This window comes from Ylistrum balloti, unplaced genomic scaffold (genome assembly GCF_031769215.1).
Source record: "Ylistrum balloti isolate Yb309-2 unplaced genomic scaffold, AGI_CSIRO_Ybal_v1 Utg370790, whole genome shotgun sequence".
Taxonomy (NCBI): domain Eukaryota; kingdom Metazoa; phylum Mollusca; class Bivalvia; order Pectinida; family Pectinidae; genus Ylistrum; species Ylistrum balloti.
In genome coordinates this window covers 248,116-266,010 of record NW_026782461.1, presented here as the reverse complement: position 1 = coordinate 266,010, position 17,895 = coordinate 248,116, and the positions used below count along the sequence as shown (strand labels likewise).

The following is a 17,895-nucleotide window of genomic DNA, read 5'->3' as shown; positions in this document are numbered from 1 at the left end:
AATGTGTGAAGAGTTTGTGTGAACAGTCAGTGTGTGAACAGTCTGTGTGTGAGAAGTCTGTGTGAACAGTCTGTGTGTGAGAAGTCTGTGTGAACAGTCCGTGTGTGAGAAGTCTGTGTGAACAGTCAGTGTGTGAACAGTCTGTGTGTGAACAGTCAGTGTGTGAACAGTCTGTGTGTGAACAGTCTGTGTGTGAACAGTCAGTTTGTGAACAGTCAGTTTGTGAACAGTCTGTGTGTGAACAGTCAGTTTGTAAACAGTCTGTGTGTTAACAGTCAGTGTGTGAACAGTCAGTTTGTGAACAGTCAGTTTGTGAAAAGTCTGTGTGTGAACAGTCAGTGTGTGAACAGTCAGTGAAAACAGTCTGTGTGTGAACAGTCAACAGTCAGTGTGTGAACAGTCTGTGTGTGAACAGTCTCTGTGTGTGAACAGTTAGTGTGTGAACAGTCAGTGTGTGAACAGTCTGTGTGTGACTAGTCTGTGTGTGAACAGTCAGTGTGTGAACAGTCAGTGTGTGAACAGTCGGCATGTGAACAGTCAGTGTGTCAACAGTCAGTATGTGAACAGTCTGTGTGTGAACAGTCTGTGTGTGAACAGTCTGTGTGTGAACAGTCTGTGTGTGAGAAGTCTGTGTGAACAGTCTGTGTGTGAACAGTCTGTGTGTGAACAGTCTGTGTGTGAGAAGTCTGTGTGAACAGTCTGTGTGTGAACAGTCGACATGTACAACTAGTTACCTACCTTTGGTTTCACAAGACACCATGGACACAGAAATGGTGGTACCATAGGGAACAGGCTGGTTTGTACCTGTGGCTGCTGAAATGTACAACCCTTTGAGTCAAAATAGTAGATAAAGACAAATTCTTCATGATGTGACGATTGCAATAATTCAACGTTTTCAAATAGTTGCATTATGATTTTTTGGTGAAAATATGTCATTCCTATAAACTGAATAACATCATATTTTAGAATTTGTGGATTTAAAAATCATCAGAGCTAACTATGAAACATCGCATATCTTCAGTCATTTTTAATTTCATTTAATCACAAAATATGAAATAGAATTATATACAATTACCAAAATATTCCATTACTTTGGTAGGACCCAATATAGTTTGTCCTTCACCTTTTCTTACATTAAACCATATGTCTCCATTAAATCCTACATCTCCCATCACCATCTCTCTCACTCACCAAAAAAACCTCAAACCATCTAACATACCACAGCATTTTTTCACGTTAACAATCTAACCCTAACCAAATGCAGTCTCCAGTCTTACTGTCACGATGATCTGGAGAAAGTTATCTTGGTATAATTCTAACCCTAACCAACAGCAGTCTCCAGTCTGACTGTCACATTGATCTGGAGAAAGTTATTTCTGTATAATTCTAACCCTAACCAACAGCAGTCTCCAGTCTGACTGTCACATTTATCTGGAGAAAGTTATCTTGGTATAATTCTAACCCTAACCAACAGCAGTCTCCAGTCTGACTGTCAAAATGATTTGGAGAAAGTTATTTCTGTATAATTCTAACCCTAACCAACAGCAGTCTCCAGTCTTACTGTCACATTTATCATTGATCTGGACTGTCAAAGATAGAAAGTTATTTCTTGCAGTCTCCATTACTGTCACATTTTTCTAAAAGCTATCCCTAACTAACAGCAGTCTCTAGTCTTACTGCCACATTGATCTGGAGAAAGCTATTTATATATAACTGTAACCTTAATCAGCTATACGAATTGAATCCAACACTTAAACTGACAGATCTGAAAGCTTCTGAAATCATGCTTGCCATCAAATATCTGACCAGAAAAATAAGAATAAAGCTATGTCTTCTTCTAAATAGAAACCATTTATGATTTTTTTTTCACAAAAGACAGTCTGATCCAAAGATTTTAATACCTGAATACAACAATCTGAATACTAGATCTATTATACTACATGTATCTATTTTACTTCACGGTTTCTGAATATTTTTAATTAGCCAAAGCAATGCTAATAACAATAAACAGTAAACATTAACTCGTTAATAGCTAAATCCCTGAGGCTATTTCACGAGAATCAGTTGATGTCCTACGGTCTATAATTGGATTATGTTATCTGGAGTATGTAAACTTTACCTCCTAATTGGTGAATTGATCAAAACCCGCTAATTGTAAACATAAAATTCTTTATATTGACATGGGTACATTTAAAATGAAACCAATTACCCAACGACAAGCATCGACCACCAACTATACATACTTATAATATACACGTGCCATTTAAAAAAAATATTTTTAAACGGAACATGAACCAATTGATTTCCTTTTCAAACGATTTGTAAAGTACTTTAGATTGTAATCCTCGCTAGTGTATAAAGTCGGCCATGTTGTGTGATCATGATCCATTAACAGCGATAATCTGTTACATGCCTCCAGGAGGCATTTTAATCCTTAAATCTTTTAAACAGTTTCAAGAATAATTGCAGTTTTCTTTCTTTGAAAATACTAAACAAACACCGATCAAAAAGAAACAGTTATCTAAATGTACACAATTTAGTTATACCAGGCTGTGTATGCAATTATCATATATTTAGACTGTCAAACTACATAAGCCACCTGAACAGTCCACTCCTGGTTGATATATACAAGGTGTATGCACAAAAAAAAACCTTTCATTTTATCAAATTAAATACAAATTGTATTATGTATATATTGAAACACTGACATGTCTATATTCCTAGCAATTATACATTCCCAATGTATCAAGCTGTAAAAATGTACTTCAAAAGTTCATAAAGTAGCCCCACAGTACTACACAATTGTTGTAAGAATGTACAAACACATCCCAGAATTACTGTCAAATACTGACATATAAGGTTGAGGTCAGACCTGGTAAATGGACATTATAAAGGACCAGTGTCTAATTCTCTGACCCCTAACGAGGTCCTAAGTCATTAACAGGTGGATTATCAATACATATATTCTACAACATGTCAAAATGTTCCATAAATTTTTTGCTTAAATTAACTCTGTGCTTCAAAATACATTTTATAAGGTCAACCATAATTAAATCTTTAAGTAGCCAATTGTCTGAAGTGCATTTTCTTATATTGAATTCAATGAGGCATTCTCAAACGTACATGGCATTGTCTGTCTGACACATATGAGTACTTTATTCCTGTTAACACTTTGTAGTTCCTCACTGACAACCAACACCTGGATAATACACCACATAATCTATCTTTGTATTTTATTCCAGCTCACTTATCTCCCTTGATAAGCAAAAATATGTCCCTTTACCCAAGCATAAACTTTTCTGACCAAAATAAAAACTTCCACCATTGAAAATAATAAAAAAAAAAAACTTGTACAAGTTTTAAGACATCTTATTTTCCATATAAAGTAAAAACAAAAGAAAATACATCTACATGAAAATATGAAAAAAAAAAAAAAAAAATTTGGATCCAAAAAAGTGATTCTCTGTCACATATAAATATTCTTTTAAGCCCTTACTATCACTGTCACTATCATCATCATCATCACTATCACTGTCCTCCTGATCCACTGTAACATATAGCATACATATATCCAATAAAATTTCAGTCAGAGAATTTAGTCATCAGAATCCACGTAATGTTTCAGATGCAGTCTTCCATGTCCATGAATCCACTGATATTTCTGTCAAAGCAAATGTTTCAGACAAAACAGTGTCTAGATAATCACCTTGTGTTTCAGTTGAAGCAAATATTTCAGTCAAAGTAGTGTCTACATAATTCACTTATGTTTCAAACAAAACAATGTTTTAATTGCAGTTTTGTAAACAGAATCCACTAAGGTTTCAATTGTAGTTTTGTCAAAAAAATTCATTTATTTTTTCAGTCTTAGTATTGTTCATGTTATCTAGTCATGTTAAGTCTGTTTCCGTCAAAGTTTTGCCAACATAGACCACATATGTTCCTCTTGCTTCTGTTATAACTTCATCAACATATTACATAATATAACTTTAAAGCTTCCAAATACAAGATCCACTGAAAAAAACATCAACAATTAGAAATATCCTTGTGTTAATTTAACCCCTCCTCCAAACCAAAAATCTACATACATTTACCGTGACCTGGCACACGATAGAATGATGCTGTGAAATCACAAACAAAATAGTAATTTAGACAATTATTTCAAAGATAAAACTCCATCTATCAATTAATAAAAATATGATGACAGTATGAATACAATTTTGAGTCATTTATTTTATATGTAAAGTGTGATTAGAAAATTTTACAGCAAAAACACTGAGTAATCATGTTTTTCTACTAAAAAAAAATTGATATCTATTATTTCCAACTAAACAATGAGTAAATTAATAATTTGATTTGCAATTATAGTTTATCATTTTTGTTTGAAAAAAAAAATCAATGTACATGTTTTAAGGTATATAGAATAATATAAATATTCTCACAATTATTAAAGTTATTCACAATAGGAAATATAGAAGCCAATGACTTGTCAGGACAATGTGCCATTTACTAGAATTACAGCTGTCTGTAAACAATTCCTTATTGTCCCAAAGGTGTAACAATTAGTCCCTAACCACCTCGCCAGTGTTACACCATCTACAAACCATAGGAGGCCCGTCTCACTGGCATCCAGGTATAACCAGACACTCACTGAGTATAACCCAATACACATCACGTTAACCCATCCCTAACCTTCCTTATCTGATAGGCTGAGAATAAATCAGGTTACCATAGAACATCATCAATTGTATTGTATCTCCAATATATATGTCCCAAAGTCAAATTATAAATCATATCTCTACTTTACTGGAATATCACATTGTTTGACAATGAATTCCCTGCATGCTTAGGAATTTGGGAAACATAGAAACATTGAGATCTTTTGAATTTAGATTTATTCTCAACTTCACAGAACTGGTATTAAAAACCTTGTTTAAAAAAACTATAAAACATATATAGTTAGTGTCATTAATGACCTTCACCTTTTACCAACATCATCGTGCCACAACCTTCACCTTTATACCCACAGTTCAACATAAATCACATGACCTTGCCATTTTTCTTTGACAGCAAACATCTTAATTGTCTCGAACATTTTTCACCTCTGGATTTTTTTACTTTGAATTATACATGCAGTACATTGTTCAGTAATCATTAGAAAATTAAAGAACACAACTGAATATATTTGAGCTTATTGTGATGTCCTGTTCATTATTTGCCATGAAAAATGTACTATTTAGGATACATGAATTAAAGAAATGATTTCCAATATATCAGAAATAGCACCACTTTTTAAAAGTAGACACAATGTATTCTTACATTAAAAAATAAAAATCAGTTGAAATTATTTTTAGACATTTTGATTTCAAATTTTTATTGCAAGATGTGCTGTGTGGTAAAACTGATACAAGGCCATATATGTTAAGAGGGAGTGCAATATAAAAAATACCCTACAGAAAAAGAAAATTTTCCAGATAATTCTATTTATCATACAAATATTAATATTAAACCACATTGTATAAAAAAATACCAGAAATATTGTAAAGCCCTTTTAAGATAAACATTGTAGAATTTAACCCTTTTAATTAAAAAAAAAAAAAAAAATTAAAAAAAGAGAGAAGAGTTTGGATAATCTTTAGTTCAATTACCTCTTTTTGCTGAAGAGCTCCACCTTTTCAGGTATGACAATACTAGGGAAGGGAGATAACTTAAACATGTACAGTTATTAAAACTTCATTCTTTATTTCACACAATCAAAAATACTAGCATTTTATCTACATTTTATCATCAAACCCAGAGCATCAAGCATCTAATCCACCATTTCAATAGCAATTGACATACAAGGTGTTCACACAGGACAGACGACATTGGTTATTTATTGTGTAACCATTGCTATTTTTAACAGAATACAGTGATTCATTAGTTCAAACCACATTGGGAATTTAACATGTATATACATATATCATAACACATTCCATTGGAATTTATAACACAATAAAACTTACATCTGGGATCCGATGGTGTTTCTGCAATGTTGAAAAACATATCATCATGATCAGGATGTTTCCGAGAGCTTGATGCAGATTGCAACCTTGAGGCTGTGAATGTGAGTGTGCGTGATTTGATAAAAACAAGCAGGTCACTAATGATGGTGTAAAGAAAAAAAAGGTTACTACAGATATATAGAACCTTTCTCAGTCAAAACCTAAATCCCAATGAATATTATCGACACAATTCATATTTATTCTGTAATTTTAGCATCCCATAATGCTTTTATAGTGATATAATATATATAGATCTAAGAATAAGTGATTTTATGTATAATTCAAAAATGTTTGATTGTAAAACTACAGAATGAGAAAGGCTCTATTTCATATCGAAATTCATGACCTCTGATCAACAGCATCTTCTTCTTTAGCACTATTAATCTTGATATCAAAAGTTCATAGTAGCTTTAGCATTAATATTGAAAATGTGACTGACTGTCACAGTGAAGAATACTTGTGCTAAAGATGTTGATGGTTAAAAGGTCTGTGGATTACAAATTTGCCAATCTATAATCTCTACAGTTAATCAAAACCTATAATGAAAAAAACAAAATTAGACCAGTAACCTCTTCTACATAATTATCTGTTATAAACAAAGGATGGTTACCCCTTTCCTATTTCAAGCTATTCAATACATTACATACTAAATCTGTGTTCATATTTTATAATTGATAGAATTTCATACAGAAAACAATTCTAACTTCTAATTTCAAAATAGCGATAAAACCTTTTAAAATCAAAGTTTCTGGTTTGATAACAAAATCTCATTTACATATAAAATGAATATTGGATCCTGATACTGACATATCTTCAAATATTGACAAAATATTTTAATTTCTGTTAAAGGATAAAATTCTTATTACGGGTTTCCTACTGAAAACCATAAAGTTGGAGTTGAAAGTTAACCATTGAAAGCATGAAAGTGACGTATACATCGTTTTATAACCAGACCCAACACCAATACTACTACATACCCATGATTAAATTTGAACATGTTAGCTACAGTTAAAAATGTGGTTCTTTGATAATTTAGAATTTAAGGCAAGTTCTGACATGAGTATTCCAGGAGCATAAAGTTTATGCCAGGTCAGTCATCGTCAGCAATCATTTCAATTAACTTTTTAGCAATTTATCTATATATTATGATTAGAGTGTGCTGTTTCTGTCACACATGTTGATTAGAATGGACTACGTAAATTATACATTTGATATACAACAAAAACCAGACTTCAAGTAACATCTCCACAAGTATAACAGTTTATTTACAGGAAAACCCTACATGTTTTAAATCTATTGTGTAGTAATTATTCTGTCACAAAGTAAGTTTTATTGACAAAGCACGATTGCTTAACAACAACAGTCTTCAATCTATAGAAATAAGTTGTATGTCTTATCTGGGAATCTTAAAGAAATTTGAGGTGCCATCTGAATATGCGAAAGTGTATATATTGACAGAAAGTCTCGCATGACATATGGTCTCCGATTAGCTACTCTGTCAAATATTAATGGCGATACCACTGGATGGCATTGCATACTTGTACATTATTTAAACATTAATAAGAATATATCTAGTTAGCATGCAGATGTCAATTTTATGTTTAATACCAAGTCTCAATATTTCTATTAGATACAAAAATTATCAGTCTTCAAAATCAGATTTAATAAATACCTGTACATGTACACACAGGTAAATGAATTGAAGGGATACCTTGTTCAGGAAACCTTATACATGTATGAGATTATGGTTTGGTACATGTACATAATAAAGATTTAATTAAAAGGCAGATATTGCCAGCTGTATCAAATATCGCTTGGCTAGAAAATCTATAGTCCCTGCACACGTCCCAGTTGTGTATCAAATAGTTTGGTCAGTTATAGATACAATATTGTACTTCAGCCTGTTTTACTGTCGCGACAAAACTTCTGATATATTAGATGGCATTCCAAACATGTATTGTAATCGGGCAGTTATTTACATATCAAGGGATTAAACATCATAAATTTTTATTCCAGAGAGTCGAACAAAATTGAGAGTGTGAGAGAACCGGAGAACAAGGCGTGGTTGGTCAGTCCTTACAATGACGCCAGTATTGACTCAGTCATGGAAGTCAGCTACCTGTTTTCTTATGCCAAAGGTGTGTAAATGTGTTCGCGCTTTAGTGATACACTTCAAGATATTGAACAAAAGGTTCAGTGTTAATACTGCAGAGATCAAATATCGGTAGAACTTTACAATGATCTGTACACAAAGTTCTATAGTTGTACAGGTAAAAAAACTTTATGTGTATTCATATATGTAGGTATTGGAGTCTGGACATAATCCAACAGTTTGGAATGCAGTACAACGCACCTGTCTAGAAATGTGTCACGAAATCGAAGAAACATTTATGTTATTGTTAATATCTTTGATCGTAGTATTCCCGGTTATACTACTTTTCACAATGGCATATTTATACCCATTAAATCACAAAAAAAAAAAGAAAAGAAAAAAATTCAACAAGACCAAATTTCTGACAGGACTTCAAGTTATATATAAAAGAAAATAAATCAATAATTAATACATTTTTCATATCTAACTTTTATTCATGTTCAGTATGTTTGAACTGTTGACATTATCACCCTCAGTCATTATAAAAAGAATGTTTAACATCAAAATTTTACTGATCTATTATTAAAACATTCTCTTGTTCCGGAGACATTTTCTCAAATTTAATAAAACTTTCCCGATGAAAGGGAACCTTTTGTACACTGATGTGTACAGTTTATTGGTTCTGTAAAAAGGACAAACAAAAATGGGGTAATAAATTGAAAGTGAATAGGAAGCAATGAAGCCCTGCCCCAACAGATCAATACAACATGATAGGTTTAGGATTAGGGTCCTTTTGTATAGAAATAGATTTATATTGTGTACGTACTAACTTTTATACACAATTCAGCTTTTACGATAAAATATCAATTATTTACAGCTACAGACATATAAATAGAAATATGTGCTCATTTTTACGGGCTGAATATGATAGGTGAGTGTATGTTATATATATTTAATTCCCACGAACTACTGCGTTCAGATTTCAATGTAAACCTTATCTGTTTACTGACGTGCCTACTAAGTACCTGTATTATTATTGCAAAGAGCCCTACTTAGTTGTAGGAAGGTTCTACCAACTCGCTGAGGACTTGGTTAGTGATCAATTCTGTCTCTAACATGTATACACCTCTTCGTCAGAAACGATGGCTATCATTAGTACACAGCCAGAATTTGAATACGCCCTGATCACTATCACCAATATATTTAAACATTTAATCTATCTCAGGGTATTGTGCCATTATTAAATCTTTAAAATCTAGTCACAAAATTATTTCATATTAACAAAGTGAATAGGGTTGTCAGTTTGTGTTAAAAATAAGATGTTTTGACATCTGATTTGTTCTAGGGACAGAATAACATTACACTTCTCTACTGAAAGGTCACCAAGTACAACGAACTATGTAATTAACTTTAGCCTAAAGTTAATTGAACAAATTACTAAAAATAACTTTATAATAACCAAATCAGTCAGACAATAGAATAAAAACTCCATTTTAAGGCGTTAAGGTAAATTTAGGTCATCCGAATAATCAGTACATTCTAAGATCTGTCAGTAAATATTATTTCTTAATATGATATCAGTCTGTGTTTGATAATCAAGTTGTATATCACATAAATGATATTTTTAATGGCTTTTTAAAGACATCGTTATTTTTTTTTTAATCAAATGCTTCATTACATTTCACATGTTTTTAATAATTTAATTCTCAACAAGACAAATAAGATACTATGTACCATAATATTGTAAGGTAAAGTTTGAACAAATGACCATATATTATATATAAGCACTGACGACACTGAAGGTATGGACCCCCAGTTTTCCTATATATATACATTTTCAAGGGTAAACTGTACCTCTCATTTCATAATACATTTTCAAGGGTAAACTGTACCTCTCATTTCATAATACCAGGAGGAATACTAAAATTTATAGAGAAAGACAGTAATCCTGGAAAATACTAGATAATTTGTAGAAATCTGAGGTTCTGGGTTAGATCCCTAGCGGAGACATTGAAATCAAAACTGATCTCAGTTTTGACGCCCACGTAAGAACCCACTTGTTACCAGCAGCAATTTTACTGCTATTTTTTTTTCCTTTGTCTAAAATGATCAGTTGAGCGTAACATGTGTAAGTCTACCGAGTCAGAAGTCCCTTGTAAATCCTCAGCTGCAGTATCCTAGCAATTAATGACCTCTGTTTCTTGTATCTTTAGACAATTCCCATATCATCCAGCAAATATGGCACACAATAATTAAGTTTACTGAAGTAGTGTTAATATTTATGAGTGACACTATAGAAACACTGTCCTATCATCACATACTAGTTTGATACAATACTATAAAACAGTGATAAATTTGTTTTTTTTCATTTAAAATTTTTTTTGAAATTTTGAATTTCTGCTTCAAATTACATCATATGGCAGTGACGACTTAGGCAGAAAGGAACTGTTTGCTATCATACACTAGCTTCCCCATGCAGTTCCATCTTTTCCGTTCAATAATGATTTTAACATTGCATGCTACCATGTGTTTTTGTTTGACAGGTCTGAATGCGTGTCAGAATAAATGTGCTATGATAATTGTTATATAGATACTCAGTATATACATTGAAAGCGAGGAGTGAATTGATTTCCAATAAACCCGATTTTAATTTTGAGACAAACAAGCAGGAGATGAAAGGTATTTCTCTGTAAGGCCTCCCTGTAGGGTTTTTATTGATTATCCAATAACTCTAATTGTATTTATACGTGTGTCTCTCTCACCAGGATGATCAATATTTCTATTTATTCTCATGTCATTTGTCAATAATTGCTTTTCTCTTTGATGTAAATATGGCTAACCTGACACTGCAATAACCATTTAGACTCTTGATTAAATTATATATATATATATGGATGAGAAGTCAGGTGCTCAGATTTTTAACTGTTTGCAAATATGTTTTTATTTCAGTAATAATTACCAAAACTTGTTTTGCGATATATACCATAGTTGGAATGATAGCTTCACAATGATGTATAGTTTGGAAAATTAATCAATATTTGTATGAAATCAATTTTAGCTGTTTCAGTATTCAAAATATTATCTTTGATGTTAATTACTGATATTGATTTCAAAATAAACAAACATTTTTTAAGCCTCAACATGAAAACGATAAGAAGTAATAAGTAAAGTTTTTATGTGTCAACCTCCTCTAGCAACATTTCGGAACAGAAAGTATATTCTCAAAGTTTATATTTGATATAAGAATTCCAAACTGTCAAACATATACATACCTGTGTATAACTTTTGGCTAAAGATTAAATTCACTTAACCAAAAAGTGAAAAAAGAAAAGAAAAAGAAATAATGGGTTTGATATCAATGTAAATTATTACATGTGTGTATATGAAACAATAACATTACAAAAATGCAATTTCAGCTTTTGTTACAGTGATGGTACGTTGTTTATTTCAACGTCTCTGATTGGGGTCGAACCCGAGACCTCTGGCTTATAACTAGTGTTACATGTATACACATTTGATTGAGCCCAAACAAGTTTTCACTGGTTGATCAGTATATTACATATCTATAGTTTCTACCAGGGTTAAATTTTAAAATCCAAGTTTTCTCATGTTTTACCTTGCCATATATTACAGGTAAGTCAATGTATTTTATCATTTCAACCATAATTTTTTTATATTAGAAAGGTGACCATTATGAATATTATATATCAAATACATGTACTTAGTTATTGTAGAAAATAATTGGACACCTAAACTGGAAATTTTCAATATCTAGCATCCGGACTTGTTTTTATGAACTTGTAGAAAATTTTGACTGCACCTGCTATCTATAGTATTTCATAATGCCATTAACATCAATGATGATGAGAGTTTTATCATTAGGGGTTTACTCAACATGAAACCACTTAAAAATTATTTTAATCGTAAATCGAAATTACAGATTAGAGTTACAAAATTTTAAATCCCAGGCAGATCTGATCTGAATATCTAGAAAAAAATACGATATGCATATTTATTATATATCATAGACAGGAAATTAGTCATATCCTAAAACGGAATATGATTTATTAGGCTGAACCCCTGACTCTGAGTAAATAGTACTATGTTGTTATCCTGAGTTAGGATAAATACGGTAAAGAATCTAATAAAGCATTTTGGTTTGATGGTTTACAGAAAATCACGATCAGTGGACTGTAAAGATTAATAATATCAAATGCATGTATTATTAGATACTATTAGATACATGTATTATAAGATACATGTATTTTATGATGTTATATAGCTGAAAATTAAAATTTCTATTAGAAAAAGGATGTGTTAGTTCTACAACTGTTACATGCAGTTGATTATAAATGCATAAAGATACATGAATTATTCATAAGTGACAAGTGTAATAGACATGTTGGATACAGGTACATTTGCATGTCTGCAAATAGGGTGGATGACTTACTTGAGCGTAGCTGGTCTCGAGATGTACGTCCTGTTTTGGAGTCCAGTCTATTTCTGTTCTGTGAGACAGACATGTTTGACATGCGACTGTCGCTCCGCTTGACTGGTTGTATTTTTTCACCACCATCACTTTCATCTTTTACTATTTCCGGAATAATGACTTTATTATTTGTGGCACATCGTTTGTTTTTTGTCTTTCCATCCAGTTTATCCACACTATTACGTCCTGTTACTTTTATTGGGACATCTGCACCTAGTTCCACACTGTCTTCATCACTCTGGACTTCTCTGAGAGATGCCAGATACTGCTCCCTCCCTTCTGCAGTCTGCCATTCACGTGGTATAAAAATCACATCATTGGTCAAATCTTTCCATTGTGCCATTAACTGATATTCTAAACCTCTTGGGATATGACTAGATATATCATCATAAAAATATAAATACCTAGATAATTGTTGTAGAATGTTGCCTGAGGATGCTTTGGTATCCTCAAACAAGAATTTCTGAGATCCTTCATCATTAGACAAAGCACTGTCAAGTCTGTTTTTGATGTTTGTCACAGCAGTGTTTATATGGGGAAGTAAACTTTTTTTGCCCAAACCATCACCAAATGGATCTTGTTCTGCCTGTTTCTGGGCCTCTCTCTCCTTGCTTGCTAAATACGCTGCCACCTTAGGGTTAAGACGTGCATATTTGAGGCTCTCCGGCAGATCCTCTGGCATCTTCCGGTAACGCCTCCCCGGGGCTTGCTGATCTGCCTGATCATAGAAAAAGAATTTGCTCCTATCTGCTGCCATGTTGCCAATTGCATTTCCTCCAACCAAAAAATATGGGGACAAACCTGAAAATTAAAGGCTGTGTTACAAGGAGTACATAAACCTTTTTAAATACATTTAATTTGCTTATAAAACTGTTCATTTTACGTGTTGAGACTTTGGCACTAAAGGGCCAAAACAATCTGGAGATATTTATAATAGAGTTCATAAACAATATAAATTTCAGTGTTGATTTATGAAATTAAGTGTTGATACCATTCATGGTATGGAATCATGTGATCAAATGTGATGTTTCCTTTAAAATATCTAATAGTGACCAATGATAACATTGAAGTGGTGAGGCTATCTGTTGGTCACCATTTTGGGAGTTGGTCAAGTGATTCACTACCAGGTACCACTACTTGTCATACTGGCAGTACCTCAGTCCCTTATAACATACATTATATATGTGTTCTGCCTTGAATCTATATATGTTTACTTGAGAATATGTTAATCTACATTTCTTTGTCTGCATCAGAATAGTGCATGTGGAGCATGTCAAATCCAACAATTTATGTCTTAGAGAAATGAGAGTGCCCCCCAACCCCATAATTTTTTTTTTTAAAAAATCATGAAAATAGAAAATAAAATAAATAAGAATAAAAAAAATAAAAACAGCAAAATACAAATACTAAACAGAGAGGGTATCTGTAGTTCCATAGTTTCCGATAACTATGAAAGTCTTCGTTACTTTATCTCAATATACTTCACTGTAACGTATGACAGTATGTTGTTCTACTTTATGAAGAAAGTTACAAACTTCTACTTTGTAAAGAAAGTTACAAACTTTCGTTTTCATCTCTTGCAGTAATAATGACACTTAAAACAGATGGTAGTCATATCAAAGGTGTCGTTTACATAAATTTCAGTTCGCCTAGTGATCCTAGCTACGTGGAAAGAACACAAACATATCAAGAGGCATGTCACAGACGGTGACCCTCCAATACACGTCTGTGTTCAATGATTCATAGACGACAGAGCGTGTCCATAACACACCTGTTTCCCTGTTTTGATTACGTTTTCTGTCTATTGAAGCTTCAAAAATTATAAGTAGTACGGTGCATAGTTAGTAATAGTTACCGTTCAATCCGACCGATCCATATCCTTAATTAAGGTTTATTTTTCACACTTTGTTCCATATTTCACGTCCAGTCGAAGTACCTGCCGCCTGTGTCCGCCATCTTGTTTACAGCGCCATTACTCGGTCAACTTCGTAACTAGGCAACACAGGACGCTTTGACAAGGCATAAGTGTACCACTTCACGGGGAGAGAAAGTTATGAGATTGATTTCTGGTTTAGGGAAGGAATTAAAAGGCATAAAATATAACATTAAATCAAATTTTATATTTGGAAGACAAATATGATTAGTATGATTTTGTCAACCAAGAACACTTCAAAAATCAGATGAATGTCAAGTTCTCGTCCTATCATTTTAAAATCAAATGTACATGTAGGTCTACATCAAAGAATTTTTAGATCAAATTTGTAGATATGTAACGTTGAGGTATGGATACAAAAATTGTTTTTGTGGTGAAAAATGCAGCAAATTATTTCTACTTTAATACTGATAAGGATAGTACTTAAAAGGATACGCACCATTCTATTTAGTCCCCCAAAGAATGTGAAACCATGTATGCCCCAGGTAAGATTAAAAATAAATAGATAAAAATATATGTAGGCTAAGTCAATGGACCTACTTTTGATACAGGACACACTGTTTCAGCAATTATGGTAATACATGCACATGTAATCCAAGAGTACAAGTGTAGGTGATGTAGGACAAAGGTCAAAATGTAGGCTAGAGTGACCTACTTTTTGATACACAGTACACCACCTCACCAAGGCAAACCCATACCCAAAGCATGCAGTTCCAGTGACAAGTTTTCCTGATGTAGTTCAAAGATCAAAATGTAGGCTAGAGTGACCTACTTTTGATACGATGCACACTGCATACTAAGAACCTTATCAATGTATGGACCTTGCCAGTATCCACAGGGGGATGAAACACTGTATGGACCTAACCAGTATCTACAGGGGGATGAAACAATGTATGGACCTTACCAGTATCCACAGGGGGATGAAACAATGTATAGACCTTACCAGTATCCACATGGGGATGAAACAATGTCTGGACCTTATCAACATCCAAACGGGGATGAAACACTGTATGGACCTTACCAGTATCTACAGGGGGATGAAACAATGTATGGACCTCAGTATCCACAGGGGGATTAAACAATGCATGGACCTTACCAGTATCCACAGGGGGATGAAACAATATGTAAACCTTACCAGTATCCACAGGGGGATGAAACAATGTATGGACCTTACCAGTATCCACAGGGGGATGAAACAATGTATGGACCTTGCCAGTATCCACAGGGGGATGAAACACTGTATGGACCTAACCAGTATCTACAGGGGGATGAAACAATGTATGAACCTTACCAGTATCCACAGGGGGATGAAACAATATGTAAACCTTACCAGTATCCACAGGGGGATGAAACAATGTATGGACCTTACCAGTATCCACAGGGGGATGAAACAATATATAAACCTTACCAGTATCCACAGGGGGATGAAGCAATGTATGAACCTTACCAGTATCCACAGGGGGATGAAACAATGTATGGACCTTACCAGTATCCACAGGGGGATGAAACAATATGTAAACCTTACCAGTATCCACAGGGGGATGAAACAATGTATGGACCTTACCAGTATCCACAGGGGGATGAAACAATATATAAACCTTACCAGTATCCACAGGGGGATGAAGCAATGTATGAACCTCACCAGTATCCATAGGGGGATGAAACAATGTATGGATCTTACCAGTATCCACAGGGGGATGGGGGTGGGGTGGGTGAAACAATGTATGAACCTTACCATGCAATATACATAACGAAACCATTTGGATTCTTTATCACGATAACTTGCATTAATTACAATTTTAATATTTCCTCTAGTCTGATCAGAAACAAATATAGCAAAACGTAGAAGGTGTACCACTAAGCTCGATGATTTATAAACCCAAAATTACAACACCAGATTTCGAGAGATTAGAAAAGGTCTTCTTGAAGATCATGAGCATGTTAGATGGTTGCCATCATGATTGCAATAGTGATCTGTCAAGAGATTTGCACATGTACATTAATGTGCCGTGCTTGTACTTGTCACTTATAATGTGCCATTTTTTTTTAAAAATCAGATGTTGTACTCGCTTGAATTTTGTCTAACACGCACGCACGCACGCACGCACGCACACACTCACACACACACACACACACACACACACACACACACACACACACACACACACACACACACACACACACACACACACACACACACACACACACACACACACACACACACACACACTTACACACACGACGCCAGGTGATTATTGTATATAGTACTCAGAAAATAACTAACGAGAGTGAAAGAAATAACGTAAACAATAACCACGTGTTTTTGTTAGTCATTGTACATATTGTATCATATCTTTTGTAATTGTAATATATTACAAAACTTATCAAATAAATAATATGAATTTTTAGGACTTGTTATGGTTAATTGTTACCTTGGGAGTTAAAAAATACATATCGATGGTGGCAGAAATTCGTTTGAAGTCTATAATCTATAATATGATATAAGTGGATGCGTTGTTATCATCAATCAACCACAAGATCATTACATGCCTTTCATAGCAACAAAGACTGGGCCGCGAAAACTCTGGAGGCGAAATACTTTAACCTCATCGACATGTTAAAGTAACCAAGATATGGATATTTCTTTTGTAATCTGTCAATATTTGCTATATGTTAATAATACGTTACTTAGTATATATATATATATATACGAGATGCTGATATAAGCTAGATTAAATTATCAACATGTAGATATAATCTTCAATGACACGCTATGATACATGTATTTAAATGGCCCTTGTATTCAATTTATGTTTCCAACGACTGGTCAGTGTTGTCGTCTTGATTATCATATTGTGAATTTGTTTTGAAATATCATATTTTTTCCTTGCCTCTTTTTTTTTCGGGGAAATACATATTTAAGAGAAAATGTTTGGAAATGCTTCACAAGAGGCTTTGCTGATTCGGTTTAAGATCTAAGTGTATGAACCAGAGTTATACATCTACAGCGAAAGGGAAACAACTCTATGTTTACTGTCGGTGATTTACAACAGTCCAACTTCACAAAAGAATCCTACACTTATAATGATAAATATTTTAAAATTAAGTAATGTTTACACGACGAACCTCTAAAGCCTGATTTTAAAAATTTTAAACAGAAGACAATTTTTATTGGTTTATGAAATATGTAAATATGTTTACACAAAAGTAGAAATTATGTTCCTGTATGTGTATACACGTGAATATGTTACCATAGACTAAATACATTTAAATTCATATCACTTTATCCTATAAAGAATACAATAAACAATATTATTACACAAAACTTACTTCCAACGTA

At 33.3% G+C, this 17,895-nt stretch overlaps 1 protein-coding gene across 1 annotated transcript in view; it reads right to left on the bottom strand.

Annotated features, from left to right (window-relative positions):
* Nucleotides 1–14,578, bottom strand: part of LOC132558425 (uncharacterized) — a 33,892-nt gene extending 19,314 nt beyond the window's left edge. The window contains exons 1-5 of the mRNA XM_060222992.1: nt 14,563–14,578; nt 12,584–13,423; nt 6,003–6,095; nt 5,646–5,687; nt 739–813 (exon numbers count right to left, since the gene is read on the bottom strand). Coding sequence (XP_060078975.1) covers nt 739–813; nt 5,646–5,687; nt 6,003–6,095; nt 12,584–13,423; nt 14,563–14,578 — 1,066 coding nt within the window. The remainder of the gene's footprint in view (nt 1–738; nt 814–5,645; nt 5,688–6,002; nt 6,096–12,583; nt 13,424–14,562) is intronic.
* Nucleotides 14,579–17,895: the final 3,317 nt, after the last annotated feature.